This window comes from Ustilaginoidea virens, chromosome 7, assembly GCF_000687475.1.
Source record: "Ustilaginoidea virens chromosome 7, complete sequence".
In the NCBI taxonomy this organism is placed as follows: Eukaryota; Fungi; Ascomycota; class Sordariomycetes; order Hypocreales; family Clavicipitaceae; genus Ustilaginoidea; species Ustilaginoidea virens.
The window spans coordinates 795,085-821,383 of NC_057322.1; the positions used below are offsets into that span (position 1 = coordinate 795,085).

General features: G+C 59.4%; 8 protein-coding genes across 8 annotated transcripts; 5 read left to right on the top strand and 3 right to left on the bottom strand.

Annotated features, from left to right (window-relative positions):
* Positions 1–2,753: 2,753 nt before the first annotated feature.
* Positions 2,754–4,786, top strand: UV8b_07845 (uncharacterized protein; the record flags this gene model as incomplete). Its single annotated transcript, XM_043145342.1, has 2 exons — positions 2,754–3,365; positions 3,434–4,786. The coding sequence occupies 2 exons, from the start codon at positions 2,754–2,756 to the stop codon at positions 4,784–4,786; spliced, it is 1,965 nt and encodes a 654-aa protein (XP_043001277.1).
* A 1,391-nt stretch (positions 4,787–6,177) lies between these two features.
* Positions 6,178–8,331, bottom strand: UV8b_07846 (uncharacterized protein; the record flags this gene model as incomplete). The annotated part of the gene is made up of 2 exons (XM_043145343.1): positions 6,178–7,537; positions 7,610–8,331. The coding sequence occupies 2 exons, from the start codon at positions 8,329–8,331 to the stop codon at positions 6,178–6,180; spliced, it is 2,082 nt and encodes a 693-aa protein (XP_043001278.1).
* Positions 8,332–8,707: 376 nt separating this feature from the next.
* On the top strand, positions 8,708–9,104 carry UV8b_07847 (uncharacterized protein; the record flags this gene model as incomplete). Its single annotated transcript, XM_043145344.1, has 3 exons — positions 8,708–8,830; positions 8,902–9,013; positions 9,064–9,104. 3 exons carry the CDS (start codon positions 8,708–8,710, stop codon positions 9,102–9,104), a joined length of 276 nt encoding a protein of 91 aa, XP_043001279.1.
* A 754-nt stretch (positions 9,105–9,858) lies between these two features.
* On the top strand, positions 9,859–12,090 carry UV8b_07848 (uncharacterized protein; the record flags this gene model as incomplete). Its single annotated transcript, XM_043145345.1, has 5 exons — positions 9,859–9,918; positions 9,998–10,538; positions 10,628–10,816; positions 10,897–11,694; positions 11,753–12,090. The coding sequence occupies 5 exons, from the start codon at positions 9,859–9,861 to the stop codon at positions 12,088–12,090; spliced, it is 1,926 nt and encodes a 641-aa protein (XP_043001280.1).
* Positions 12,091–16,571: 4,481 nt separating this feature from the next.
* UV8b_07849 (uncharacterized protein) lies at positions 16,572–18,991 on the top strand (the record flags this gene model as incomplete). Its single annotated transcript, XM_043145346.1, has 2 exons — positions 16,572–18,035; positions 18,155–18,991. 2 exons carry the CDS (start codon positions 16,572–16,574, stop codon positions 18,989–18,991), a joined length of 2,301 nt encoding a protein of 766 aa, XP_043001281.1.
* A 417-nt stretch (positions 18,992–19,408) lies between these two features.
* Positions 19,409–20,089, bottom strand: UV8b_07850 (uncharacterized protein; the record flags this gene model as incomplete). Its single annotated transcript, XM_043145347.1, has 1 exon — positions 19,409–20,089. The coding sequence occupies one exon, from the start codon at positions 20,087–20,089 to the stop codon at positions 19,409–19,411; it is 681 nt and encodes a 226-aa protein (XP_043001282.1).
* An 879-nt stretch (positions 20,090–20,968) lies between these two features.
* On the top strand, positions 20,969–21,352 carry UV8b_07851 (uncharacterized protein; the record flags this gene model as incomplete). The annotated part of the gene is made up of 2 exons (XM_043145348.1): positions 20,969–21,016; positions 21,086–21,352. The coding sequence occupies 2 exons, from the start codon at positions 20,969–20,971 to the stop codon at positions 21,350–21,352; spliced, it is 315 nt and encodes a 104-aa protein (XP_043001283.1).
* An 809-nt stretch (positions 21,353–22,161) lies between these two features.
* Positions 22,162–26,299, bottom strand: UV8b_07852 (uncharacterized protein; the record flags this gene model as incomplete). The annotated part of the gene is made up of 3 exons (XM_043145349.1): positions 22,162–24,269; positions 24,414–25,787; positions 26,197–26,299. 3 exons carry the CDS (start codon positions 26,297–26,299, stop codon positions 22,162–22,164), a joined length of 3,585 nt encoding a protein of 1,194 aa, XP_043001284.1.

The following is a 26,299-nucleotide window of genomic DNA, read 5'->3' on the forward strand; positions in this document are numbered from 1 at the left end:
TTACGATATTTGTTCTTGTTTATGTGGAGATGTGTTGTATGGGGGATACAAACACCCTGTGGTGGCGTTTTACGGCAGTTGATAATGGATTTTTGTTATGCAGACTCTTTGATCGTTGGTGGCAGGGGGTAGGCTGGGGATGGCTAGTAGCTACGGGGACGTGTCACTGACGTTGAGTAGATACTTGGTACATAGTCAACTTGTTCATGATTCAACGGTTGGTGGAAACAAGCCCCCTTTGTAGCTGACGAAGCCCAGCAACCGGCCATATCGAATGATGAGGGGAGACTGGACGTGACAAAGGTCGGGGCGGGATGCACTCAACAAGGCGAAGCAGCAGCAGCAGCAGCAGCAGCAGCAGCAGCAATGGGGGAGGGGGCGCCAGAGAAGAGGCTGATCTGCAGGTGCTGATGATGCTGACGTGACGTCCGGGTCGGGCGTGCTACTGGCCCCTCGCCACGTTGCAAAGTAAATATTGACTGTACCGACCTTGAGGCCTAGCTGTTGCCGAGCTTGCATAGAACCGACTCCGCAGGCTGAACCGGAATACCTGCTTGCTTCGGGCAGCAAGCTGCGAGCTGCCACCCTCAACTTTTTGACTCAGTCGCCCGGCCCGTAGCACCTGCCGCCGCGCAAGAACAAAAGTCCGAATGGGGGAGAGGGGCAAAAGCCCCAAGTCTGACCTTGCAGACAGCCTCGGCTGGGCAGGCTCCAAGATATTGACTGACCCAAGCCGAGCCGAGTCAAAAGCGACAAGTGGCTGTGGGCAGATGCTGGGTCCCCCCCCCTCCCCGCCCCTTTGAAAGCCTAAACTGCAGCCATCCTGGGGCGCGGCACCGGTGCGGTTCCGCGGACGCGATGGTGCCGCAAGCAGGGAGGTCGGATAAGCCTCCTTTTTGCAAGGGCGGGCGCAGGGAAACCAAAGCCAATCGAATTCCTGTCTGGCTGGAGCAGTGAGGAGACTCGAGGGGGGGGGGACTAGCCTGCCCAGGGGGAGGCGATTCGCAGGATGTTTGACGGTGGACCAGACGCCTAGTAGTGCGTGCGAGCCATGCCGCATGTGGTGTTTCCGTACTCTGTACGTGCAGCCGCATCGTCCGTCATGTGGAGTGCAGGACCGCCGCGGTGCAGGTGGGATTTAAAATTGAGACGGTGTCGGTTGAGCCGGGGTCAACCCAGACGGCACAGCCCCAAGCATGCCGGCTGGCGTCTGGGGCCGTATCTCTCTCTGGCAGTTACGAGAAGCTGGGGGCAGCGGACTGGAGCGAGGAGCGAGGAGCGAGGAGCGAGGACTGGCCTCGGCGGGGATTTGCATCGCCTGGGAAGCTGGAAAGTTGAAAAGCAAAGTCAAAAAACGCAGTTGACACGGAGGGAAGGAGCAAGTGTCATCATCATGGAGCTGGTGCTGGTGCTTGCTTGCTTGCTTTGCTAGGCCTGGGCAACTTGGGCTGGCGGGGAGAGATGGCGTCGGCTACCTGTACTTTTTACATGTACGTTTACATGCATGGCATGTTACATCGGTACCTAGATGTAGTAGGTTAGGTACCTGCTGGGCGCCGTTAGGAACCCGAGGCCGTGGGGGGCTCTCGCGACTCCAAGCACCAGACGCGAACTGGCACGGGCAAAACAGATGACAAGTCGGCCTGCTACGTCAGCGGCTGGGCTCAACCAGATCCATGCGCAGTCTGGAAGCGCGTTCGTTGCAGGGAGCAAAGACGGGTGGCGGTGGGCGGCGGATTCTGGGCGGATTGCGCTGTGGACATGGAGGGATGGGATGGGATTGCAAGCGTCAATCTGTTGGAGGGAAGGGGAAGGCCGTGCTTGTTGTGGAGGGAGGCGTGCTTGTGATCCGATGAGGCTGGGGGGGCTAAGCCCAGCGCGGTATAGCGGCGGGCCACACGCCCTGCTCTGCTCGCACTGGACATGCGGGTTCATGCCATGCTATGTTGTACGTACCGAGACTTGTGCTCCTCGCCATCAGCACCCACGCCGGCCAAGCACACGCGCGCGCACGCGCACACCACTTGGGCCCGAGGATTCAATCAATGCCGGCAAATGTCTCGTCTCACGCAAGCCAAAAGTCATCAAGGGAGCGGCGCAGCGGCGGCGCGGCGGCGGCAGCCTTGGCCTTGGGCTCCATGGCGCCGTGGTGCCTCGTGCCACCGCCACCAACCCCATCTCGCCTCGGGCACCAGCCAACACCAGCGACAGCGACAGCGACAGCGACGGAAGATCTGACCAAGCCTCGCCCGGGCCAAACTCTATTCTTTCTGTTCTTTACAACCTTCCATATTCATCCCATTGTTCAAACTTCCAACTCGACTCTGTGCTATAACTCCACGTTCCCATCGCCGCTGGAAGTGGGGCCCGTCACGAGGCACACTGCCCTCCATATATCTGCTGACTTGCTCAAATACCTACCTACATACATACCTACCTACCTACTGCTACTACTCCGTACTGCTGCTACTACTGCTACTACTACTACTGCTGCTGCTGCTACTACTGCTACTACTGCTACTACTACTACTGCTGCTGCTGCTACTACTGCTACTACTGCTACTACTACTACGTAGGGAGGTAGGCGCGGCAGACGGGATCAATCTTGGACTGCAACTTGGACCGCGGACGCAAACGCCGCTTCGCTTTGGGGCGGGCCAGGTTTACTTCCGCCAGCAGCCTGACCTGGAGAACAGCCGGGCGGGCCATCCGCATCAACCTCGTTTCCTCTCACGGCATCCATCGCGACAGCCATGAGCGCCAGCACCCATCTCGAGCACATCGACGCCGCGGATGCTTTCGCCAGGACCCTGTTCCTCCGCGCCAAATCCTGCCCGTCGCCCCTCTTCGCCGGCGTCGCGGCTGCTGTGCGCCAGCTCCATCTTGCTCTGCGGCATCTCCGGGTCGAGGCGGCCGATCCCGATTCCCTGCTGAGGCGCGCCGACGCCCCCGTCTACACCCGCCAGCTTCGCCCCCTGGTCCAGGACTGCAGCTTTGCCCTCAAGCAGCTCGAAGCCGTGCTGGAAAATCACGACGTCGCTCGAGGCCGAGAAACAAGCGGCTTGGCGGACCGCGTGGCCGCTGTGCGTTCCCGTCTCGCCACCCAGACGGCCAGCATCGACATGTTCCTCGACACCGTGCAGCTGCACAATCCCGCAAGCAACGCCCCCGAGCTCGTGCCCCTGGACAGCAGCGATGCCAACCTGGAAATCATCAAGGACAAGGTGGACGACATCGCGACCAGGCTCTTTCGACGGCGGGATACCGAGGGCAGCATCGTAGACGACCAGGACGACAAGTGGCGCGACTTCAAGTCCGAGCTGGAGACGGAGGGCTTTTCTCCTCGAGTCTTGCAGCAGCACAAGGTTCTGATGCCTCCCTGACCGCCCGCGCAGTGGCTGACCGAGTGGCTGACAGAATATATGGCTGGCAGGACATTCTTCGCGCCTACATACGGGAACTGCAGTCCGTGTCGACTGCAAACGGTGGAGCGCCCCCGACCGTCAGAGGGCTTCTTGAGCAAGCTGCGTCGAACCAGCCCTCCCCTCCAGTCCCCCCCAAGGAGCCTCTGTCTCCACGGGAACTGCACGCCGGCGCTGACAGCGACAAGAATCTCCCCGGCGTGAAGCAGCTGCAACGTGGGACCCTCGATCTAGCACCGGTGGTCCCTGGTGACGCCAAGGCGGCCAATAAGCGCTCCTTCTCGTTTCAAGATGGTGCAAGCGGGCAGGGCGACTCTCTCGCCCTCGTCTCGACCCAGGATCTGATCACCATGGACAATCTCAACTCTCGCATGGCCGGTATGCATCTACACCCGACCTTGCACCCGCATTCTCCGCCGTCGCAAGCACGAAGCATTTCGAACCCTTTACCTCTGGCCATCGCAGGAAGCTGGCCACCACCCCACGTGACGACGGGGCACCCGCATACCACCTCCTCCCTGAGCGAATCGCCGGCAGACACGGCATCATCAGCTTCAAGAACCGTAGCCAGCTTGGCGCCCGACAGGTACGGCAAGGCCATCCCCATGGACGCACCGTGGACAAAGGTCAGGAGGTCTCTCATCAGCCCAGAGGTCCTCGAGCGCGCTGGCGTGCGTTACGAAGCACGGCCCGAATACGTCGCCATACTAGGGCGCCTACCCCGAGAGCAGGTCGCAGAATACGCCAGGCAAAGCGCCGAGTGCCGGGCCGCTCGAGCCTGCGCACCAGCAGCAGCAGCAGCACCACCACCACCACCACCACCACCGTCGCACCCGCAGGCTCGACACCACCACCACCGCGGTCGAGCCAACTCGAGCAGCAGCCGCGACGACAGCGACGACAGCGTGCTGTGGGACGAAAGCGACGCCACCGACTACGACGACGACAAGCCGTCCGAGCGGGCGGCAAGAAGCTATCCATACATTGTCAGCCCCCCCGCCAGGAGCAGGACCTCCCCTTCCACAACTGTCACGCCCAAGCCCATCCTGAAGAACAAAAACGCCAACCACGTCCGATTCGACCCGGAGCCGCACGAAGTGCGCGCAGCGGACGCGACGTCTCCAAGATGCTCCGACCGACGCCAACGGCACCGCGACTACCGGGATAGCGGCGAGCGCTCGCGCCACTCGCACAAAAGTGACCGCGACCGCGACCGCGACCGCGACCGGGACCGTCGGAGAGACCGCCGCGAAGAGCGCCACATGAGGAGGAAAACGTGGGGAGAGACCATTGGCGTCGTTGGCATCGGCGGCGCTGCCGCCAGCCTGCTTGGCGTTCTGACGGAAGCAGCTGTTGGGTTTTGAAGCCGTCGCCCGGTCGGACTGACGCGTGTTGGAGGAGGTCTCGGGTGGTCGGTTGCGCAGCGCTTTTGCACCTGGATGAGGCTTCGGCGTCACGGCAGCAAGATGATCTGAAGGGATTTTTGTGACTATGCTTGATGAGTGTAAATGCCTGTGCTGCTTTGCTGCGTTGACAAGCGGATAGGCATAAGACTTTTTTTTTTTTTTTTTTTTTTTTCCTGATTCTTCTTTTTTGTCAACGTTTTGCACCGGGATAAGGGTTTGGTGTACAGCAGCAAGGGTATCTAAGCTTGATTTTCATAACCATGTTCGATGAGTTTAAATGCCTGTGCTGCTATGCTATATTGACGCAGTGGATAGGCACGAGATGTGCATTTTTTTTTTCTCTTCTTGGCGCTACTTGTCTTTGGCTACTTGTCTTGGACTACTTGTCTTGGACTACTTGTCTTGGACTACTTGTCTTGGGCTACTTGTCTTGGACTACTTGTCTTGGACTACTTGTCTTGGACTACTTGTCTTGCGGCTGCTTGTCTTGGGCTACTTGTCCTGCGACCACTTGCAGTCGTGGAAAATCGTCGACAGGAAAAGGAGCCAAGTCAGGCGAGGCTCGTCCGCTGGAAAGCCTCATCCGAGGGCAGGGACGTGCGACAGCTGACTACGCGAGGACGGTTGGGAGCCGCGCAATTTTTTTGCCCCCTTTTTTTTTTTTTTTTTTTTTTTTTTTTTTTTTTTTTTTTTGGCCCATCGCCAAACGGCACGTCAGAGGAGGGGCGTGCTGGACCGCTTCCATGGAATGGTACATGTGATACTACATGTATCAACAAGGCTCCGATCCCTGCTTTCCGTGGCTCGCTCCCAGAGCTCTACGGACGTACATCGGGTCAATGCAATCGGTCTGGCGGGGGTATTCACAGCAGGAAACCCATACGAGGGTCTCAGCTGGGGTCTTGTGGGTGGAGGGGGGGGTTTAGCTGGGGTTATTGGGGTGCTTGCAGGGGGTGTTGCTGCTAGGAGAGTATGTATGTAGGATTCGAAAATGCCAATTCAAGAGAATGAAGGGATGGTGGAGAAGCTGGGAGGCATAGGGATGATAGGGGCGGGACAACAATCGACCTACGGCAGGGAAACACGACAGAAGAGGTCAATAAACGTACGTAGGGGGGTTTCACCAGACAGGTAGGCAACTAGCACGGTTTTTCCCTCCTCCGTAAGTGATGGTACTAGATAGTACTTGGCTTAGGCCAACTATCTAGCGTAATCGACCATCATCGCCATCATCATCATCATCACCATCATCACCATCATCACCATCATCACCATCATCACCATCATCACCATCATCACCATCATCACCATCATCACCATCAACAAGCACGCCAACTACCAGCGTCGCGCTACAGCGCAAGCTCCTCCTCCAGCTTGGCCCGCCACGCCTCCAGGCGCTCCGGATCCCGGGGCACGCGGCCGACCCTCGCCATCCGCCGCCTCGGTCTGCGCTGCCACTCGAGGATCGTCAGGGTCGGCACGCGCGGGTACGCAAAGCCCGGCTGGTCGGAGCCCTCGGCGTCGCGGGCGTGTATGCCGGCCTTTTTCTGCGGCAGCGTGCGGCGCAGGCGGCGCTCCCAGTCGCAGCGGCGGGCGGCGTCCGGGCGGTCCAGCCGCACGCGGCCCTGGGACGTGCGGTAGCGGACCTGCGGGGGGAAGAAGTCGCCAAACTCGACGAGGAGGTTGGGGATGAGGGTGCGCATGACGGCGCCGTCGCGGTGGAACCGGTTGGCCGAGGCGGTCTTGACGAGGCGGTCGAGCCAGCTGGCGATGCGGTTGTGCACGTAGTCCTTGCGCACCTCTGCCTGGAGGCGCCGGCGGGTGGTGGCCGCCCGGGCGAGGTCGTCGTCGTCGTTGTTGTTGTTGCCGTTGCTGTTGCCGTTGCCGTTGCCGTTGCCGTTGCCGTTGCCGCTGTCGTTTTGGACGAGCTCGTCGAGGAGGGCGGCGTGGTAGTCGCCGAGGACGCGGGCGTAAAGGGGCAGTATGTGCTGCCTGATGATGTGGAGGGCGCCGCCGAGGGTTCGCTGCACGAGCAGGCATTTGATGTAGGCGTCGTAGTCGTGGAAGGTGGGGGCGACGCGGTGCGGCTCCGAGGTCATGGCGCTCCAGACGAGGCGGACGTCGGCCGCGGTGACGGCGGTGGAGGGGAAGTCGCCGTGGATGCGCCTCATGGACCGGAAGGGCTTGGACGCGCACAGGTACGTCCAGCTGAGCAGGTTGGACCACGTCTCGGGGGGGATGGGCACGGCGTACCGCCGCGACACAAAGTCGAGCAGCTTCATACCCAGCCGCACGTGGGACATGCAGCCAAAGGCCTCGACGATGGCGCGGAGCAGCCGGCCGGTGGGGCGGACGGCGGACCCGGGCGGCAGCTCGGCCCCGCCCGAGACCTGGGCCGAGCCCACGTCGATGTCGATGTCGTAGTGCTTCTTGAAGACGAGCGTCTTGATGGCGTGCAGGGAGCTGGACCTGGCAAAGGCGACGAGGGAGGCGCACAGGAGCTCCTCGTCCAGGTCGTGGCCGTAGCAGAGCGCCCGGATCCAGTGGCCGCGGTAGCCGCGGTAGCCGCCCCGCCGCCGCAGCAGCCGGCGCAGGTCCTCGTCCGGCTCGTCCGGCCGCCGGTTCCAGGGCTCCCTCATCATGGCGTTGATGCTCAGCCTCATGTCGTCCAGCCGCTTCAGCCGGTCCATCGGCAGCGGCTCGCGGTTGCTGTACATGTCGCGCGCCATGACGGCCACCCGCGCCCGGTCGAACTGGTAGTACGCCGGCTCGGTCACGAACCGCGCCTTGACAAACTCGGTCCACGTCCTGACGGTGCGCAGGTCCTGCCGGCCCCGGCGGGCCATGTCTGCCCAGAAGTCCTTGGCGGCCTGGTAGTCCAACGCCGCGCCGGCGCACCGCAGGAGGATCTCGTAGTCGGCCGCCGCGAGGCCGCTTCGGTGGTGGGGGGATTCGCCGCGGGCCGCCGCGAGGACCTGCATGCCGCGCAGCACACGGCGGTGCTGCACGCGCACGCCGAACTGGTCCAGCAGCTTGCCGGCGTCGGAGAACTGCGCCTGGCCCTTGGTCAGGTTGAGGCCGTGGGCGGTGTCGTGCGTGACGGGCAGCAAGGGGTCCAGGGTGCGCAGAATCTCCGACAGCGAGGGTCCCGGTAGCCCCTGGGCTTGCCGGACGGCGGCCTGGTGCGCGGGCGAGCTGGCATCCCCGAGCGCGTCTGTCCACTTGCAAAAGGCGTGGTAGGCCTGGTACGGATCCTGGATCTGCACGGCAGCCAGGACGTTGTCGAGGAGCTCTGTGCCGTGTTCCCTGAGCGGTACGGGCTCTGTGAAGGTACGCCGGGGGTGATGCGCGTCCGAGAGCGTGGCCAGGCGTTGTCGAGGCACGTCTGAACGTCGTGAGAGTCGTCTGGCAGGAGGACCTTGATGGCCGTGCGGGCTGCCCACCGCGGTGCGCCAGTGGAAGCTGGCCGCGGGCCAGGAAGCACTAGGTCTCCTGAAAGCCATGGCCGTTTTTGCTATCAGCACCGCCGTCAGACCGGTCTCCCCTCCCCGCGACAGAGAGGTACTCAACAGAGAGCCCTTGTTGGTGCGTGCGAGTTAGATGGCGAGATTGGAGCGCATCACTTATCGCCAAATCTGGGGTAAGCAAACCCCAGCCGATCAGAAACAACAAGAAGCGGGGGCGTGCAGGGCCCACCGAGAACAGCCCTGGTAGATGCATATCAGCCCGCTGACCCGACAACTGCATAAGCTGAAGATTTTCCACAATCAGCCAAGCCAGCACGGCAGCTTTGGGCGCCCAGCTAAATCCCGCCATCTACCCCAGGCAACAGCATCGACCGGCCCGTCAAGCGCCCTCTTCACCCATTCTTCGATCAACATGGCCGACGCGGGCGACGGCGCCAGCCATGTCTCGGAACCGCTGGATCTGGTGCGACTCTTGCTGAACGAGGTGGTTTTTGTCAAGCTCAGAGGCGATCGAGAGCTCAAGGGCAAGCTCCACGTAAGCTTTGCCTCCTGTTGGAACGAAGCCTTTCCCACGCCAAGCACCCCATCTCTGCTGACGCGCTCCAGGCTTACGATAGTCATTGTAACCTTGTGCTCGGAGACGTCGAGGAGACCATCTACGCGGTTGACGATGACGACGAGACCATCAGCCGCAAGTCGGAAATGCTGTTTGTTCGAGGTGTGTGGATGCGACTCCCGGTGCAGACGTTGGGCTGACCACAAGCACAGGTGATAGTGTTGTCTTGGTATCGCCGCAAGTCGCCTTTTAAAGCCAGCGCGGCTTGTTTACATTCTGGCGTGAGCCATGACGGCATCAGCACTGCATGGCAAGGGTCTCGAGGGTCGGGGCGAAGCTCGGGGCGAAGCTCGAGTGCGCCTTGGGAGGATTGGCTCATCCAAAAAAAAAAAAAAAAAAAAAAAAAAAAAGTCCCTGGATTTGCGCCATGGTCAAGCTGATGACAGAGGTGCTTGTCTCCCAGCCACCTCGGCCAGGCTGAGACACCAGTCAAACCAAGAATGACAAGTATACGCTGACTGGCAGTTTATTCTGGCCTTTCGACGTCGCCTGGAATAGATGGACATGTAAAAATTTTTTCCCTTTCTTTTTTTCCCGCCTGAAAAAAAGGGAGAAAGGAAACAGCGGATTCAGAGCTTCGTTGCTTCGTACGTCATGTCATGTCCGTGACGGACCCGTTTTGTGCAACATTCCCTGTATAACGGTACGTGCTATGTAGGTAGATACTCCATCCCAGCATGCCGTCTGTGCTCTTTCGCCACAGTACCCTTGCTGGACAGTGCAGTGTGGAGTTGTGGGCTGGCTTATCGATAGAGATCGGCTTGGCGACGGATGACTGCAAAGACGACATCTAAGTGGGCCCAGTGACAAAGTTGACCATTTCAACTATATCCTCAACTGATGAATGACTCACTCCCTTCATTTTCCCTCTCAATCCCCCCCTTTAAAGGCTCCAATGATACCGAGGATATCCGCATAAAAAAACCCCTGGTCTTGGCGTTAAAACAATGGCCATGTCCGCCAAAAATGCAAAAGCCTTGGCACACGAGAAGCGCAAAGGCGAGTCAGTAAGCTTCTCCGCCGACTCACAAGCCCCAGCGAAGCCAGTCAACTTACGGGGGAAAAAATAATAAATTGAAAACACAGGCCTTGAGCGAGTTCGCCGAATATGTAGAGCAGCAGCAAAACCTCCGCTTCCCTGCGTCACGACAGGCCAAGGTTTCTGCCGCCCCTGTCGCCGGTGACGCGGACCACCACGAGGAACTGGATGAGTTGTTTGACAATCTGGACCTCGCAGACACCGCTCCGAGGATACCGCTGAGGGACTTGGTTCTCGGACAAGACGATGCCACGTACGAAAAGCTTCGCGATGTCATCGCCGACCGCATAACCGAGGGCATGGGGGAGACGGTTTTTGAGCTGGGGTACGACACCAACGGCGAGTCTATGGGCTTGTCCCTGAACGAATGGCATGCGGCCTACGACAGGCTGGCCAAGGCAGCCAAGTCTGCCGGGGCCGACTGCGAGCTCCTCCTCAGCAAAAACGTCGGCGGCAAGGTTGAAGCCGAGAGCAGCACCAAGGCCAAGCTCGACAAGGGCGGCGGATGCAATGGCAAGGTGCTGATCCGACGACGTCCCTCGAGTGTCGGAGATGTCATCGAAACTAGAATAGCGGTGGTTGGCAACGGTTTGTCTCGTCTCCTTTCCTCTCTGGCAAGGCGAAACCCCCCGGGTGGGGTCAGTGGGAGATTTCCCGGTGCTGACGGATATTTGCAGTCGACGCCGGAAAGAGCTCTCTGTTGGGCGTTTTGGTCAAGGGCGATCTTGACGACGGCCGGGGCAAGGCGCGAGTCAACCTGTTTCGTCACAAGCATGAAATCGAAACTGGGCGCACCAGCTCGGTCGGCATGGAGATATTGGGGTTTGACAGTGTGGGACGGGTCGTCACCTCTGACACTCCTGGGCGTAAGTCTTGCGTGCTCCTCTGCATGGCCTTTCCTTGGGTTGCCAAGCTTACAGGGCTCCGGGCGCCTTCCGGAACAAAGGTAAACTGTCGTGGGAAGACATTGGAAAGCGAAGCGCCAAAGTCATCACGTTCAGCGACTTGGCAGGCCACGAAAAATACCTGAGAACGACGGTTTTCGGCCTGCTTTCGAGCAGCCCCAACTACTGCCTGCTCATGGTGGCGGCCAACAACGGCCTGGTCGGCATGAGCAAGGAGCACCTGGGCATCGCGCTCGCCCTCAACGTCCCGGTCATGGTCGTCGTCACCAAGATTGACATTTGCCCCCCCAACATCCTCGAGGAGACAATCGCCCAAATCACCAAGATTATGAGAAGCCCCGGCGCCCGGAAAGTGCCGACCTTTATCAGGAACCGCGAGGAATGCATCAACACGGCCACGCAGTTTGTCAGCCACAGGATATGTCCCGTCTTCCAAGTGTCCAACGTCACGGGCGAGAACCTGGACCTGGTGCGCGCCTTTCTCAACATCCTCCCTCACCACGGCAGGTACAACGCGGACGCGCCGTTCGAGTTCCACGTCAACGACACGTTCTCGGTGCCCTTTACCGGCACGGTGGTCTCGGGCGTCGTCAAGTCCGGCGTGATTCACGAGGGCGACAATGTGCTGGTAGGGCCCGATTCGCTCGGGCAGTTCGCCTCGACGGCGATCCGGTCCATTGAGCGAAAGAGGATCCGGACGCCGGCCGCAGTCGCGGGCCAATCGGCCTCTTTTGCCCTGAAGAAGGTGAAGAGGAAAGACGTGAGAAAAGGCATGGTTGTCCTGCCCAAGCTGGAGGGCCAGGCAAGTCCCAAGGTGTACAAGGAGTTTGTTGCCGAAGGTGCGTCGTGCCGTGCCTCTGATGTTAGCTGTCGCCGATTTAACGCGCGGGGGTCTAGTCTTGATCCTTTCCCATGCCACGACCATCAAGAAGAAGTATCAGGCAATGCTGCACGTCGGGCCCGTCTCCCAAACCTGTGCCATTATCGACATTGACCGGGAACTGATACGGACCGGCGACAGGGCCACTGTGGCCTTTCGGTTTGTCCAGCGTCCCGAGTACTTGGCGCCGGGCGATCGGCTGCTTTTCAGAGAAGGCCGCACCAAGGGACTGGGTATCGTGAAGGCGGTTGGTTACGACCCCAACCACCCGCTGACGGGGAAGCCTACAGATTATGACGCACCTAGGGATGGAGAACAGTCCCACGCGGGGCAGGGGGTAGGGGTAAGTGCTTAGGTTTTCACGGGGATATTTTAACAAAGACAGCTTCGGTCTGTATCATCTTGTGGTTTTTTTTTTTTTTTTTTTTTTTTTTTAAATATTCCTCTTCTCTTTCGTTTCACGGGACTATTGAATGGTGGTAGCCCAAGGGCACACGGTTGGCGCGCTTGCGTCTAATTTGAGAATGGGAGCATGGTATGGATCAGACATCAAAATAGGGGCGTTTTTCATTTCATCTGCGTGCCATTGGCAGATAAACCTCGAAACGTGCACTTGCGAGGGAAACCGTACGTGAGGGCCGCAGCAGCACGGACGAGCAGACAAGTCCCACCAAGGCGATGACAACAACGCCAGCAGCACATCAACAGCGGCGGCACGGCGTGCATTTCGAAGCCTTTCCCTGCTACGTAGGGTATCGATAAAAAAATGTCGCTTCCGTCCGTGTCGCATCTATATACACGCCGGGCATCAAGTAGACGAGCTGGCAACTTGTCGGCAGCCGCACGTTCTGCAGTGTCGTGGGGAGAATCCGCCCGCAATCGTGCAGTCACAGGGCATTCGCGCCCACGGGTTGCAACGGCTGATGCAGAGAAACGGTTGCGTCAAAAGGACGCAATAACAAGCCGTGCGGACAGGACAACCAGCGCTGTTTGCAGGGCGGCGATTCGCGGCCACGTGGGGTTTTTGTTCTCCCTCTTCTTCTTCCCTTCTCTCTTTTTTTCCCCCTCTTTTTTGTCTTTTTTTTGTTGTTCTTTCTCCCCCGACTGGAAAAGACGAGCAAGGGGCATCCTCTGGAGCGCGGTGTGTTGGGTAGGCATCCAGATTCTTCCAGGGCTTGCAGCTGTAGACGTCGCTTGGGAATCAGCAGGTGGTGGTGGGTGGACCAACCAATAACGAAACGGGCCGCCATTTCAGTCGCCAGTTCCACTGCAGCCGGCTTGCCGAGGGGTTTTTTGCTGCAGCACCTGGTCAATAATCGCCTTTGCCCAGGCGCTGTGTGGAATCCAGGGTGACAGACACCACCGCTCGAAGCTTGGGGTGCCGTTGATGACGCCAGTCACGCGCCGTGGCTCGCGGATCTGGCGGCCGTTCGGATAACCTCGCCGACATTTTGCCCATGTTGAAGCCAGGGCCATGATACATAACAAGGTCAGGCTTGAACGAGGGGCCGTGGCAGCTGGTGCGGTGCGAGCTTTCCTTTTTTTTTTTTTTTTTTTTTTTTTTTTATTTCTTTTATTTCCCTACCTCATTGGAAGAACGGGCCCGTCACTGACAGGTTGACGGAGAATATACATGGACGAGGCACGTAGGAGCAGACGGGACATGGATTCGACGTTGACGGCAGGGAGTAAAAGTCCGGTGTCGGTGCGTAATCCTTGACGTGCCGTGCTGGGGGCGAGCACATCTGGCCTGGTAGACTCGACGCGGCAGCTGGTGCGCCCCGCAAGAATTGATTTGATGCCATCCATGGCTGAAAGCCTGAAGGCTACAATGTACGGAGTAGCGGTGCCGGATTGCCAGTAGGCTCCAGACTCCAGGCCCCAGGCCCCAGGCTCTAGCGGAGAACAGCGGAGAACCACGGCACCGGCGGCAAGGCATGGGTGGACCCAGGTCAAGCAGGAGCGGCGCAGCAACATGTCAATTACGTAGGCGCCTGCCCGCCTGACGAAGCTGCTGGAAGACGCCCGGCATGATCCGCATCGCATCATTGATGCCTAGGCTTACCTTTACCTGACGATGCAGCATTTCAGCGGCTGACAGAGGTGCATGTGCATTTGCCTTGACCGCTGCCTTGAAGCCCTCTTGTCTGTCCAGGAGCGCGTCCATGTCGTGTTGTCTTGTCGTCAGTCAGGTCAGTGTCTCGTTGTCGACCGACCAAGCGGATCAGCAAAGCCTCGCATTTCACTTGCCCCCCCCCCCCCCCCCCCCAGGTCCCTAACGTCCCGGCCTCGCCTCGCGTCTCCTCGTTTCCTTTTTACCACGCAGCCTGTGTGCCATCTCGTCTGCACGGTACTGCGACCTGCCCCTGGTCGAAGAATCAGCCTCGTCATTGATCCCCCAACTACCCATCTATCTGTGCCGGCGGCCCTTTTGGTGGCTTTTTTGGTGGCGCCGTTTCGGCAGAGGCGGAACGGATTGAGCTCGATGAGCATCTCCCCATCGGAAGCCATCATCGGGCTAGCGAGGCGAAGTCCGGGCAAGGAGACGAAAAACTTCGCTTCGTCGCCAACTGCCGTCCGTCTGTCGGCACAGGCGAAACCTGGCCCAACAAAAAGGGCAGACAGACCCGATCATTCAGTCCCGACTCTGGTCAATTCTCTCTCCTTTCTTCAACTCCGAGATTCGACGACTACGACAACGACGACGACGCGGTGACAGTTTTGCTTTGGTTCCAGACTACCAGGCCCTTTTTACAGTTGCTGACAAAACCCTGCCGTCGCGACCGTCTGGTTTGGTCCGCTCTCGTTTACGGTTTAGCGGCAACAGCCTCCACTGTCGTCCACTGTCGTCCAAGTCTGAACCGTCAGGTGCCATTGAACTCAACTATTTTCTCTGGGTACGCCGTACTTGCCGCTACATCGCGCCACTGGCAGTGAAGCTCAAGCTTCAAGCAGACGACGTACATACGTCCTCTCCTCGGGTACTCTTCCACGGCCGTCTGAAGAAGCAACGGTCCTCGACGAGGCAGATTGCCAAGGTGAGAAGAAAATCTCTTTCGTTGTCCCAACGCATTGTTGCCTTCACCAAGGCTCCGCCCAACCCCGTGCTTCTTCGCGTTTGGTCCGTCGTTACATCGCGCCCGCTGTTTTAGTTTTACCCTTGCAATGGCAATCAAATACCGTGCACATCCATGCCTGGCTGTGGAGTTTTTTTGCCGATCTTGGCGACGTTCTGAAATCGGGTGGGATTGTGTCTTCCCAGTCATTGGTGGTGGTCTCAGGCAAGCGTCAAGAACCAAGCAAGCCGTGCGTGATTGATCTTTTCTCTTCCCTCGCTCTTCTTCTTCATCTCCCTTCCCCCTCCCCTCCTCTTTGGTCTTGCAGAGTTCGAAACCATCTACGTATTCATTGGGTTGCGCCTGCACCAGTTGCCAGGTTGTCGTGGTTGCTTCCACAGCGTTAAGCCTCCTGCTAGTTCGCAACGCGAGCACAATTGGCTGACTAGTTGTTGGCCTCAGCCCACCGCCAGACAACCCCCCGGATTCCCCAGAGTAGCTTCATTCTCCATCCGTTACGGTTTACCTGACCAGCGTCGGGGGTGTCTGGGCTTCGTGCCTTGTCAGGTCGACCCTGTGTAGTACACTGTGCCGCAAGTACGGGGGCTCGGCTGCCTCGATGACGGCAGACCACACGCCCTTTGGCCAGATCCGGTCAGCAACAGACTAGCCAGGTACGGTGGCCAGGCCAGGCCAGGCCAGGCCAAGCCAGACCAAGCCAGACCAAGCCAGACCAGTAGTTCCATTTCAAGTTGGCCTGGGACGGAAGAAGAATAGGAGGGAGAGGAGAACTGAACCATATTAGAGTCGAAAAAAACGGAAAAAAAAAAAAAACCCCCGAAAAGAAAAAAGAAGAGATGACCAGCCCTGACTTCCCCCTTTCCCCCTTTTTCGATTCTTTTGAATCCTTGCTTCACATTGGCACCCCGTCTCACAGTTGGAGTCGGGTCATTGCCTCCGCCTCCCCCATCGAGGGAATGCGCATGCGCCCCAGAAAGACAAGTCGGGAGATCGGCCTTGTTGACGCAAAACCATCATGTCAGCTCCGCGGCACCAACATCGCTCTCGTCGATCAGGTACCTGGCTCTCCGCCGACGGTATCGGCATCTTCTACCGACCAGAGCCCCGCGCCAGTCAACTAGCCTCCTCCATCGTGCACTTTCCTTCGCCGCTCATCGGTCCCAGAAGAACTAGACCGCACGCTGTTCACATTGTCTCGTTCCCGGCTGGCTACGTCCCTCGCGAGCTACGACCCGACCCAAAGCCTGGTGGAAGACGGCGGAGAAGGCGGAGGCTGCAAAGACTGCGCAGCAGGCAATCCAGCTCGAATCTCGACTATTCCGCCACCTCCTCGACAACGGGCGCCGGCACGACGAGGACGACGGCGACGACGACGACGAGGACGACGACGACCTCCACCACCCCCACCACCAGTCGCCGCCACAGGAGCCAGGCATTGCATCGCAAACAGTCCTTGAGCTCATCGCAACTGCTGCCGCCCGTTGTGGGCAAGTTCATCGCGTCCTTCTGGGGACGTGCAGTCCTCAAGGCTGAAGACCCGCCACTTGTTGTTGCCCCAGCAGTCCCAGCAGTCCCAGCGGCCGCCGCATTGGCCGCAGCATTGTTGCCTCCTCCCCCGGCCTATGACGAAACTGTTCACGGCCCGGCCGCGCAACCCCAACCAACAGCGCCCCACACCCAGCGCCCGACTCCGTCACTTGGCTCCTCGTCGTCGTCGTCGTCGTCGTCGTCGGCGTCGCGCTCACGCCAGCCAGAAAACATGACGGTCGCCAACAGCGTCTCCCTTTGTCCCTCCTCGCACAACCTCGCGGACCATCGCATCAGCCTCATGCCGACCCGCTCGCCAAAGTCGGCAAGGTCTACCGTCAGCTCGCTCGTGACCGACGTCCCAAAGCCTGTCGCCAGCGGCAGCGGTGTCTCGTGCTCTATCCTCCTCGCAGAGCGCAACATCTTCCTTCACGGGTTCGATCACGACGGCCGACTTCCTCGGGACGGTGAGGGCGGAACTGCTCTGCTGCGCGGCAAGCTGCAGCTCAAGGTGACCAAAAATGTCAAACTCAAGGCCATACAGCTAAAGCTGCTGGGCCGCGCGCGCACAGAATGGCCCGAAGGCATCCCGCCAATGAAGCAAGACGTCTTTCAAGAGGAGAGCCTGCGGACCCAGGTGCTGACCTTTTTCAACGTCATGCACGACGGCTGGGAGACTGAATTCGGCAACCAATGCACCTACAAGCTCAAGACGGGCTCGGCAAACTCGAGCAGCACGAGCTTGACGGATCTCTCACACGCGCAACGCCCGGGCACCCTGCTGCCTTCTTCCGCCACGCCGAGGGGCAGCTTAACGGCGAGGGACATGAAACGGCTCTCTCTTCAAAGCATACAGTCGCGTAGCTTTGGCAAGGGCGAGAATGGCGTCGCGACCGCGACGCAGGCCAAGGGATTCAAGGTCTTTTACCCTGGTACGTACGATTACTCCTTCGAGCTCCCCATCGACCACCACCAGTTGGAAACCACCAAGCTGTTGTACGGGTCGGTCAAGTGGGAGCTCCATGCCAGCATTGACCGAGCTGGCGCGTTCAAGCCCAACCTGCACGGCACCAAGGAGGTCTCGGTTGTTCGCTTGCCGGACCAGCTGTCCCTGGAAACCACGGAACCCATCTCCATCTCGAGGCAGTGGGAAGATCAGCTTCACTACGACATTGTCATCTCTGGCAAGAGTTTCCCGATCGGTTCCAAGATCCCCATCGCCTTCAAGCTCACTCCCCTGGCCAAGGTCCAGGTCCACAAGTTCAAGGTCTACGTCACCGAGTCCATCGAGTACTGGACAAGCGACAGGCGAGTGACGCGAAAGGACGGCGGACGCAAGATTTTGCTGATTGAGAAGGTGGCGGGGAAACCGCTCGACTCCAACTGGGCCGCATCCGAAGTCAACACGCTTTCTGGGGGCGAGCTCTGTCCAGAGCAGCGCCGCCAAGCAAGGGAGATTGCGCAGGCGCGGAGGGCGCGGGAAGCGGAAAGGCAAGGTAGGCCTGTGGAACCCTTGCCGGAACCTGCCAACAACTTGCTCGGCGACCTCGATCTCGGCCTGGAGCACATGTGGGGGTCTACCGAGATTGAAGCAAACGTACAGCTTCCTACTTGTCAGATGATGGCCAAGGACAAGAGCCTCAGGCTACATCCAGACTGTAGCTGGAAAAATGTCAATGTCTATCACTGGATCAAGGTGAGTTTTCACGCACGCACGCACGCACGCACGCACACCAGTCGAGAGTTGCGGTTTGAATGATTACATTGTTGACTTGTGTGGTTGTTTCTTTTTCTCCCTTCATTCCCCACGCTTAGGTTGTCTTGAGGATTAGCCGCATCGATCCCCAAGATGCTACTGGAACCAAGCGCAGACACTTTGAGATCAGCATCGATTCACCGTTTACTGTGCTCAATTGCCGCGCAACGCAGGCAAACACAAACTTGCCCGCCTACTCGAACCCGACCAGTCAGCCCGCCCCGTGTCAGTCTGCCTGCGGCTGTCCCGATGCCGCAACGCTTGCCGGCGAAGGCCCCCCGGGTTCATCTACCGGCACCCTCGCAGGCGTCGATTTGAGCAACGAGGCCCTCCCTGCCCCACCACGAGCAGCTCACCTGGCGCACTCGACGAGTTGGACGACCTCGAGGACGACGGCGGTGACGAACCCGGCAGCCGATGTTGGGGGTACTTGGTCTCGACATGTGGGACATGTGGTGGATGCGGAGAATCAAGGCGAACCCCGGCCGATCCACCTGCTGCGGGTGCCTAGTTTTCAGCCTCCTGCGTTTGACGACGACACGGCACCACCGCCCGCGCCTGTTTTGGCGACGGAAGACGGGGACGGGAACGGGAACGGGAACGGGGAAGCAACCGACGCGCCTCTGATGACGCCGCCTCCCCAGTACGACGTCGTGGTGGGGACGCCGAGCGTGGACGGCCTAGCTGATTACTTTGCTCGGCTGGCGGACTACGGGTATGAGAACGAGGACGGCCACGAGTGGGAATCTGAAGATTCGGACGGACAGCCGGCGAGAATATTGGATCGATCCGGGAGGGTCAATGTTCGAAACCCTAGGACGCCAGGAGGGCGCATGCCCAGCAGGAGCATGGAGATGACTCGACCCAGGGTCAACTTGGCGAACGGGGCAGAGTGAGGGAGTCGAGTAGAAAGACGGGGGGTTGCAAGGGAAGAGAGGAGCTACCTTATGACTTTTGTGTGTGTGTGTGTGTGCGTGTGTCTACCGGGAAGCAGAGATTTGTGGCGTGGTCCATATATGGGGCGTTGGGGGATTGTCATGTTGGCTTGAGACGAGTCCTGGTTGCTGCCTTGTCGCAGGTGATGGTGCAGGCTAAGCGGGCAGGTCTGAAGACGCAGAAGGAGAGGGACAAAGAAGCAGGCGAAGCAATGAAACAAGGTGCCTGGCGAAAGCAAGGTCCGAGGCAGAAGCAATGAAACGACGTGCCTGGCGAAAGCAAGGTCCGAGGCAGAAGCAAACAGTGACGACGCGCGGTGCCACCAACGCCGCCAGCCTGGCGACGGCGACAAGTCCCAAGACGCGTCGACAAGCCGTCTACGCCGCCTCGTCTTGCCAATCACCGGCACCGGCATCCCCGGCATCCCCGGCATCCCCGGCACCCCCGTCCCGCAAAGCAAACCCGCGCAGCAGCACGGCCCTCGCGCCCGGCGCAAACACGAGCCTCCTCCTACCGCGCGCCTCGCCGCGGCGCACCTCGTCGGCCGTCACCCACAGCCAGTCCTGGTGCTCGCGCGGGTCGAGCCGCACGCCGGGCTCCCCCACGTCGGCGTCGGCGTCGGCGTCGACCTCCACCTCCACCTCGAGGACGAACCGGCCGACCAGCCTGCCGGCGCGGGTGACAAACGCCGGCGGGCGGGCTACCAGGCGGGCGAAGCGGCGGGCGGCCAGGCCCGTCTCCTCGCGCAGCTCGCGCGCGCAGCCCTGCAGGATGGTCTCGGGGGCGGCGTCGACCGCGCCGCCGGGGGGCTCCCACGTCCCGGGGAGGGAGTCGGCCGCCGCGCGCTGCAGGACGAGCGCGCGGCCGGAGGGGGCGAAGACCAGGGCGGAGGTGGCGACGGCGTCCCAGGGGAGGGAGTGGGTGCGGAGGTAGCTCGCGGGGGGGACGGCGAGGGCGGCGAGGGCGGCGAGGGCGGCGTCGTGCGAGGCAGCCGGGGTGGTGTCGGAGGCGGTCGGGGTGGTGTCGAAGGCGGCCGGGGTGGTGTCGGAGGCGGCCATTTGGGGGGAGGTGGTGATGCGGGGAGACTCGTGGAATTGGGGCTCCGTGCGGGAGGTGGGGAGGAAGTTGACGATGGGTGGTTACGCGTACGGACGGAGGACGGGGCGGAGGTCGGGGCAGGTAGAGACAACGGCCGGGGAACACGTGAAGGCTGCCAAGGTGCCAAGTCAGAAGGCGCGGCTTTGCAACGGACCCACCTTTCTGGACAGGCAACGTCGACGGCTCCGTCACGTGACGCGCGCGTATCCCTTTGGCTGTGTTAAGGTGCAGCTTTTGTATCAGACCCACTCTTTGCTAAGTACCTACTAGGTACGGAGTACCCTCCTGGCAACTGGCCTAGTTACTAAACCTTTATCACTAAATTCCTTATACTAAGAATTCTGGCATTTTTAATAGAGCCAATAAGTGTGATATCTTAGATAATAACGCCTTTTCTACCTGCCCGTATCGCTGCTAAGTTAACAGCCTAATAGAGTGGAAATAGCCTCACAGCGCTATGTGCCGGGCCGTATAGGTGCGATAAGTCCGATGTGCATAGCTCTTTGTAAGTCTGGGAATTGCCGGTACTTATGCCATTGTATTATTTCCCTAGTCTGCTAATGTACCCTTTAATTTACGGTTTTCTATTGGCTCAAACCCTGCTGGTCCGTTACAAAAGCTGCACCGTAACAACAGTCAATGGGATACCGTTTCCCCATAGAACAGCATCCAGTCGGACTTGTCCAGATGCCTGACGACTGTCACCAACGCCTGCGTCCGGCGTGCCTGTGGTTCTTTTGCCTGTTGCTGCGAGACGCCTTTGTCTGCTTGGCTCGCTTTGAGCCCCTTTTGGCAGCAGCAGCAGCAGCAGCAGCCCTCTGGCTTGGTGCGCGACCGTGATGACTGACATTGACGCTGGGCGATTTGGCCTCGGGGAGCGCTGCGATGTACGTGCGCACGGCGCTTCTTTGACGCAGCGCGCTTGTGCATCACGGCTGCCACCAGACGTCTTCTAGAATGACCCAGCCAGCGTGTCGGAGCCTCGACGCGTCGTGGGTTACGACGGCCACGTTTCGGGGACGCCAGCTGAACAGTGGGCGGGCTGTGATGGAAAGTCCCTGACGCGTTGTAACCGCAGCCATGCCCCCCTTGTGACTCCCACGGACTGTTTCCAGCGTCGTGGGCGCGAGCGCCGCGGTTGCGAGCGCCGCGTTCTCGGGGTATCCAGCGACAAGGGCCCCGTCACCACAGACTCTTTGATTCCTCCCGACGCGTCATTGTAGCCACGTCCCGTGGGATGGCCAGCCCACGTCACCACGTACAGTCTTGCATTGCGCCAGCTCGGGCATGTCCATCGCTCGGGACGGCCCGGCAGCGCTAGTCGGGGGGAGCACCTTGCATCTCGCGAGCAAGCCAACGCGCCGGCCATACCAGCGCGACGGCGTTTAACATGTCATCATCATCATCATCAGCATCATCATCAGCATCATCACATCAGCCGCGGCTGTCAACCAGGATCAGGGTTCCGCGCCAGGGAGGCACCTAGCCTGACCTAGGTTGCTACGCCGGGGCGTAGCAGTTGGCCACTCCCGTCGTGCATGCTTGCCAGGCGCCGTCGTAGACTGAGCAGAAACAAAACCAAGCAACGAGTTGCCAGCGAAAAGCGAAAAGAACGGCCCTTGGCATGGCATGGCATGGTATGACGTGTCCGCGCCAAGCTGGCCAGCATGACTCGCCGGCACCTATCCACGCTGCGCAATGGGTATCTCGGTAAATTCAAAGATTTAGCTAATGCCAATACTTGACGCATGACCCAGACGTCCTAGGGCCGGTGCAACATTCAACAGGCAACGGGCAGCAGGCAACAGCAACAGCAACATTCAACAGGCAACAGGCAACATCACCAGCAACATCACCAGCATCGCCAACACCAACACCAACACCAACACCAACACAACACCATCACCATCACCATCACCATCACCAACAGCACCGACAGACACAAATGGCAAGCCAGCAACTTGACCCTCGACTTCTCGCGGCTCTCTCCGCCAAATCAACCAGACACGACCGATACAAACCCCCCTCCACCTCACATCGTCATGGCGACGCCCAGGACAGACTCCTCCGCCCGGGCGCGGACGTGGCTGGCATACATTTCCAGCCCGCGGGCCGCCACGTGGGCCACCGGCCACACCGCCGACTGGTCGAGCATCCACGCCGCAAGACGCAGAATCTTGGCCGCGTAGCCCTCGAACCCGTCCGGGCACAGCACAGACTCGCGTCCCTCCACGCAGCCGCCGCCGCCCCCGAAAGCCAGCCGCATGTTCATCTTCAGCTCCGCCATGGATAGCATCTCCTTAATCTTGCCCAGCAGCTTGACGTCCTCTTCGTCGAGCAGAACGAGGGCGGGCACCTGGCCAAAGTCGATCGCGTCTTGTCCGATGACGCCCAGGTACGGGCCCACCCGTTCTTGCAGGGCCGCGATCCATCCGGCGAGCACCTGGGCGCACTCGGCTGTGCAGAGAGCTGTTTGCATCGGCAGCTCGCGGCTGCTTCTGTCGGCAAATGTGACTCCCAGTCTGTCGCTCATCGAGAGAGAGTCCACCGCGTACAACGAGGCCATGCGGAGACACCTCTCCCCCGAGGGGACGGCTCGTCCCGTCCCGTTGGCCTCGTGCAACGACCCGAAAGCCTTGTCGACCGACATGCCGCCGCCGCCAAGGTAATCCTGCGCTGCCGCCGGCGAATCCATGAAACCCAGGTGTAGGGCCGAGTGCGACAAGGGATCCGGTCCCGTCTCGCCTTCTGACCACCCGTCCACCTCGTCTTGCCCTTGGCCGGCGCGCGACAGCTCCTCAATCAAGCCGTCCCAGTCGCGCTGCCACAGCTTCTCCTTTGCCGGCCCGAGGTCCACAAACAGCTTCACAAAGGCAAGGTCCAGCAGGGGGAGGGCGTCCGCCGGTAGCGGTCCCATACCAAACGGGTTTGGTCGTTCGACACTGTGCTGCGGATTGCTGGACCAGGCCACTTGCCAGGCTTTCAACGCCGGTTCCACTCGCGTGAGCAGCTCCTCGGCTTCCGTGCGCGTCCAGGTCCTGTTTTGGTGCCGTTGTCGTGTCTCCCAAATGTAGTTGTGCAGGGCGTAGATCAGCACTAGACAACCAAACGCGCTTGGTTTGAGGTCTGTCACGGGCGATTCTGAAGCCTTTGCAGCATGCGAGGCGAATTTTTGCTGCTGCTGCTGTTGTTGAACATGACGATGATGACGATGCTTCTTTCGCCGCTCGTTTGCGCACAGCAACTCGTCCAGCGAGTCCGAGAAACTCGAGCAATTATGATGAGCTGCCTCGACCCCTCCCTTGGCGGCAAACGCGGCGCTGGTTTCTGCAGCAAAAAACTCTTCGTCGCACGGCAGGTCCGAGCAAATCTCCGAATTGGTCAGCGCCGGGCTGTGGTTGAAGCTGGCGACGGCCAAGCTGGACAAGACGAAGATGGCGTAGACGGTGCGTTTTCGCTCTTCGGCCGACTTCCACATGAGCCACTCCTTTTGCTCTTGCTCATCAGCTGGGCACGCTGCCCGGCCCGAGTCGCTGGACATTTCAACGTCGGCGGCATCAGCACCGGAAGCATCTTCCTGGCCCCGGCGGAGCAAACCTGCTGATTCTGCGAGACTAACGAGAGCCGTGCAGTGGGTCGACGCGATATCACTCGTCACCTTGTCGGAACAGGTGTGGCCGTAGATGACGTTGAGAAGCATGGCTTGCACGAGCCATAGTGGCGTGCTGGGTCGAGTGAGGTTCTGCTGCTGCCCTGATGCCGAGTCCGACGGAATAGTGCTGCATCGCAAGTCAATCTTGCCAACATCGGATTTCCGCCTCTCTTCCAGGTAAAAAAAGACAATCTTCTTGGCCATTTCGAACAACTCCCTGGACTGAGCATGTTCCATTTCATATGCGGCGCCAAAAGCGGCCATGGAAAGGAGTAGGCACCCGTTACCGTCTGCACCTTTCAGGCTGCCTGTTGTTTCTGGGGACACATCGAATGAGAGAGTAGGTAGATGCAGAAATGGGAGGTGAGGATGAAAGCATGTCAAATAGGCCGCGACATATCTCTGGAGATCCTGGGTACTGGGGACGGCGGGGGCTGGGTTTGAGCAAGCGTCGCCGCCCGACTGGACAGGAGACGCCTGCGATGAGCCTAATGAGGAAAAGGAGGAGGAAGTAGAAGAAGAAGAAGAAGAAGAAGAAGAAGACGATGATGAAGATGAAGATAATGAAGAAGAAGAAGAAGAAGAAGAAGCAGGAGCAGATGAAGAAGCAGATGAAGACGAGGACTGCTTACGGCTGCCAAAGGGCAGACAGAGGGAAAGTATGGTCACGATGGTGGTCCGGGTCTCATCTTTTATGGTTGTCACTGGTGAAGTAATGTGGTGATTTCCCCCGTTCAGGGCTGACGGGGTGTCCGGGTCGGCATAGAAGCAGAGCGTCGCCGCCGCCGCCGCCGCCGCCGCCGCCGCTGCCGATGGGTTTTTCAAGCTTTGAGGATTCAATCCAGATACAACGGACTTGCTCAACGGGCTCAGTGGGGTTGGAGGCGCGGAAAAGTACGGGTCATTGATCTTTTGAGTGGCTGGCTGAGGTGATAAAGGAGCTCCGCTAAGGAGATCTGGAAAGACTGAACCATTCAAATCCATCGCAAACGGGTTGGGCATCTGCGGAGGTCCCATGACAGAAGATTGCCACATGGTGCTCGTCCCTGCTGGAGCAGGGTGGTTTGATCCATCCACCATCACATCGCTAATCCCACTCTGGCTCGTCGTGCTTATGGCCGACGGGCTCGACCCGTCAATCACGGTTTCGTTGGCGCCAAAGGACATGTGGTTCTCGAATCCCGTCACCCAGTCCAGGCCATCATCAAAATGCTGAGTGGCGGCAACGTCGTTCAAACTCTGCCCGAAAGGAGACGTTTGATCCAGCGCCATTGACTGCGGAGAATCGTTGTAGTGGAGGGCGTTGGGGTTGATTGTCGAGCCTTGGCCAAAGAGGAGACGCTCGAAATCGTATTCCAGGCCAAAGACGGCCATTGGTGGCGCGGTCCTCAAACCACCGCCGGCATCGAAATCGTGGCCGTCAATCGGGCAAGTTTCCAGCTTTGGCAGACCGTGGTGCAAACCTCTCTGGCCCAGCACGGCAGACATTCCGCCAAAGACATGATCCAGGCTGTGAGCCGGGAGGCCGGCCAAGCTCGGATGACGACTGTGAGCCATGCTCCGCGCCGTCGAAGCATTGGCCGAGGCGGCAAGCAGCTGCATAGCAGCGCCGTCAACGTGACTGATGGTGTTGGCCCTAGGTCTCATGGAGGCGTTTGCGGAACCGACGCCAGCAGCAGTCACGCCGGCCACGCTGTTTTTACGTCTGCTTTGGGCAGGCGTAACACCGCTGGCGGACTCGCGTCGATTGCGAGGGCGAGAAGACGGTGTGGAGGTTTGGTGAAGCTTTTGCTGGTGGCGAAGCAGCAGATCGCGACGGGCAAAGCATCGTGCACATTCGGGGCATTCGAAGGGCTTCTCCTTGGTGTGGGAGCGCTCGTGCCTTTTCAGGTGCTCAAGACGAGCAAAGGAGCGCTGGCAAGTTGCGCAAACGTGCGGACGGGGTTTGTCCGTCTTTGGCGGGGGGAAGTTGGACGGCGCTTTCGTGCTCACGGTGATTGAAGGAGCTATATAAGCAGCGATTGCAAGAGCGGTCAGCACGGAAAATAGCCCGAGGCCCAAGCAAGTGGGAACATATAGTGATTTTGCAGATGAAGACGCAAGACCACGGCAGCAAAAAAAGAAGCAAAATAGGGATGAAAAGAGAGGAAAATATATTTATAAAAAATAAAATAAATAAAATAAAATAAAATAGAATAAAAAAGAGAGAGAGAAAGAAAGAGAGAATAGAGGAAAGAGAAGAAGAAAAAAATCCATGATGACAGGCCGAAAGCGGGACGCATGAGGGCGAGCGTGTTGCAAATCAAGCCCGCCGAAAAGAACACGAGGGGGTCGGTTGCGGACAAGGGCAGGGGCAGGCAGGGACGAGCCAAAAGCCGAGCTTAGGAAGACAAAGTGGGACTCGAGGAAGCTCACCAGACTCGTCAGCTTTAGGCGCCGCCGCCGCCGTCGCAGCTGGTGCGTTGCTGGTGCTCGTGGCAGCACTTGCTGCAGCGCTTGCCGCAGCGGTGTTGGACAT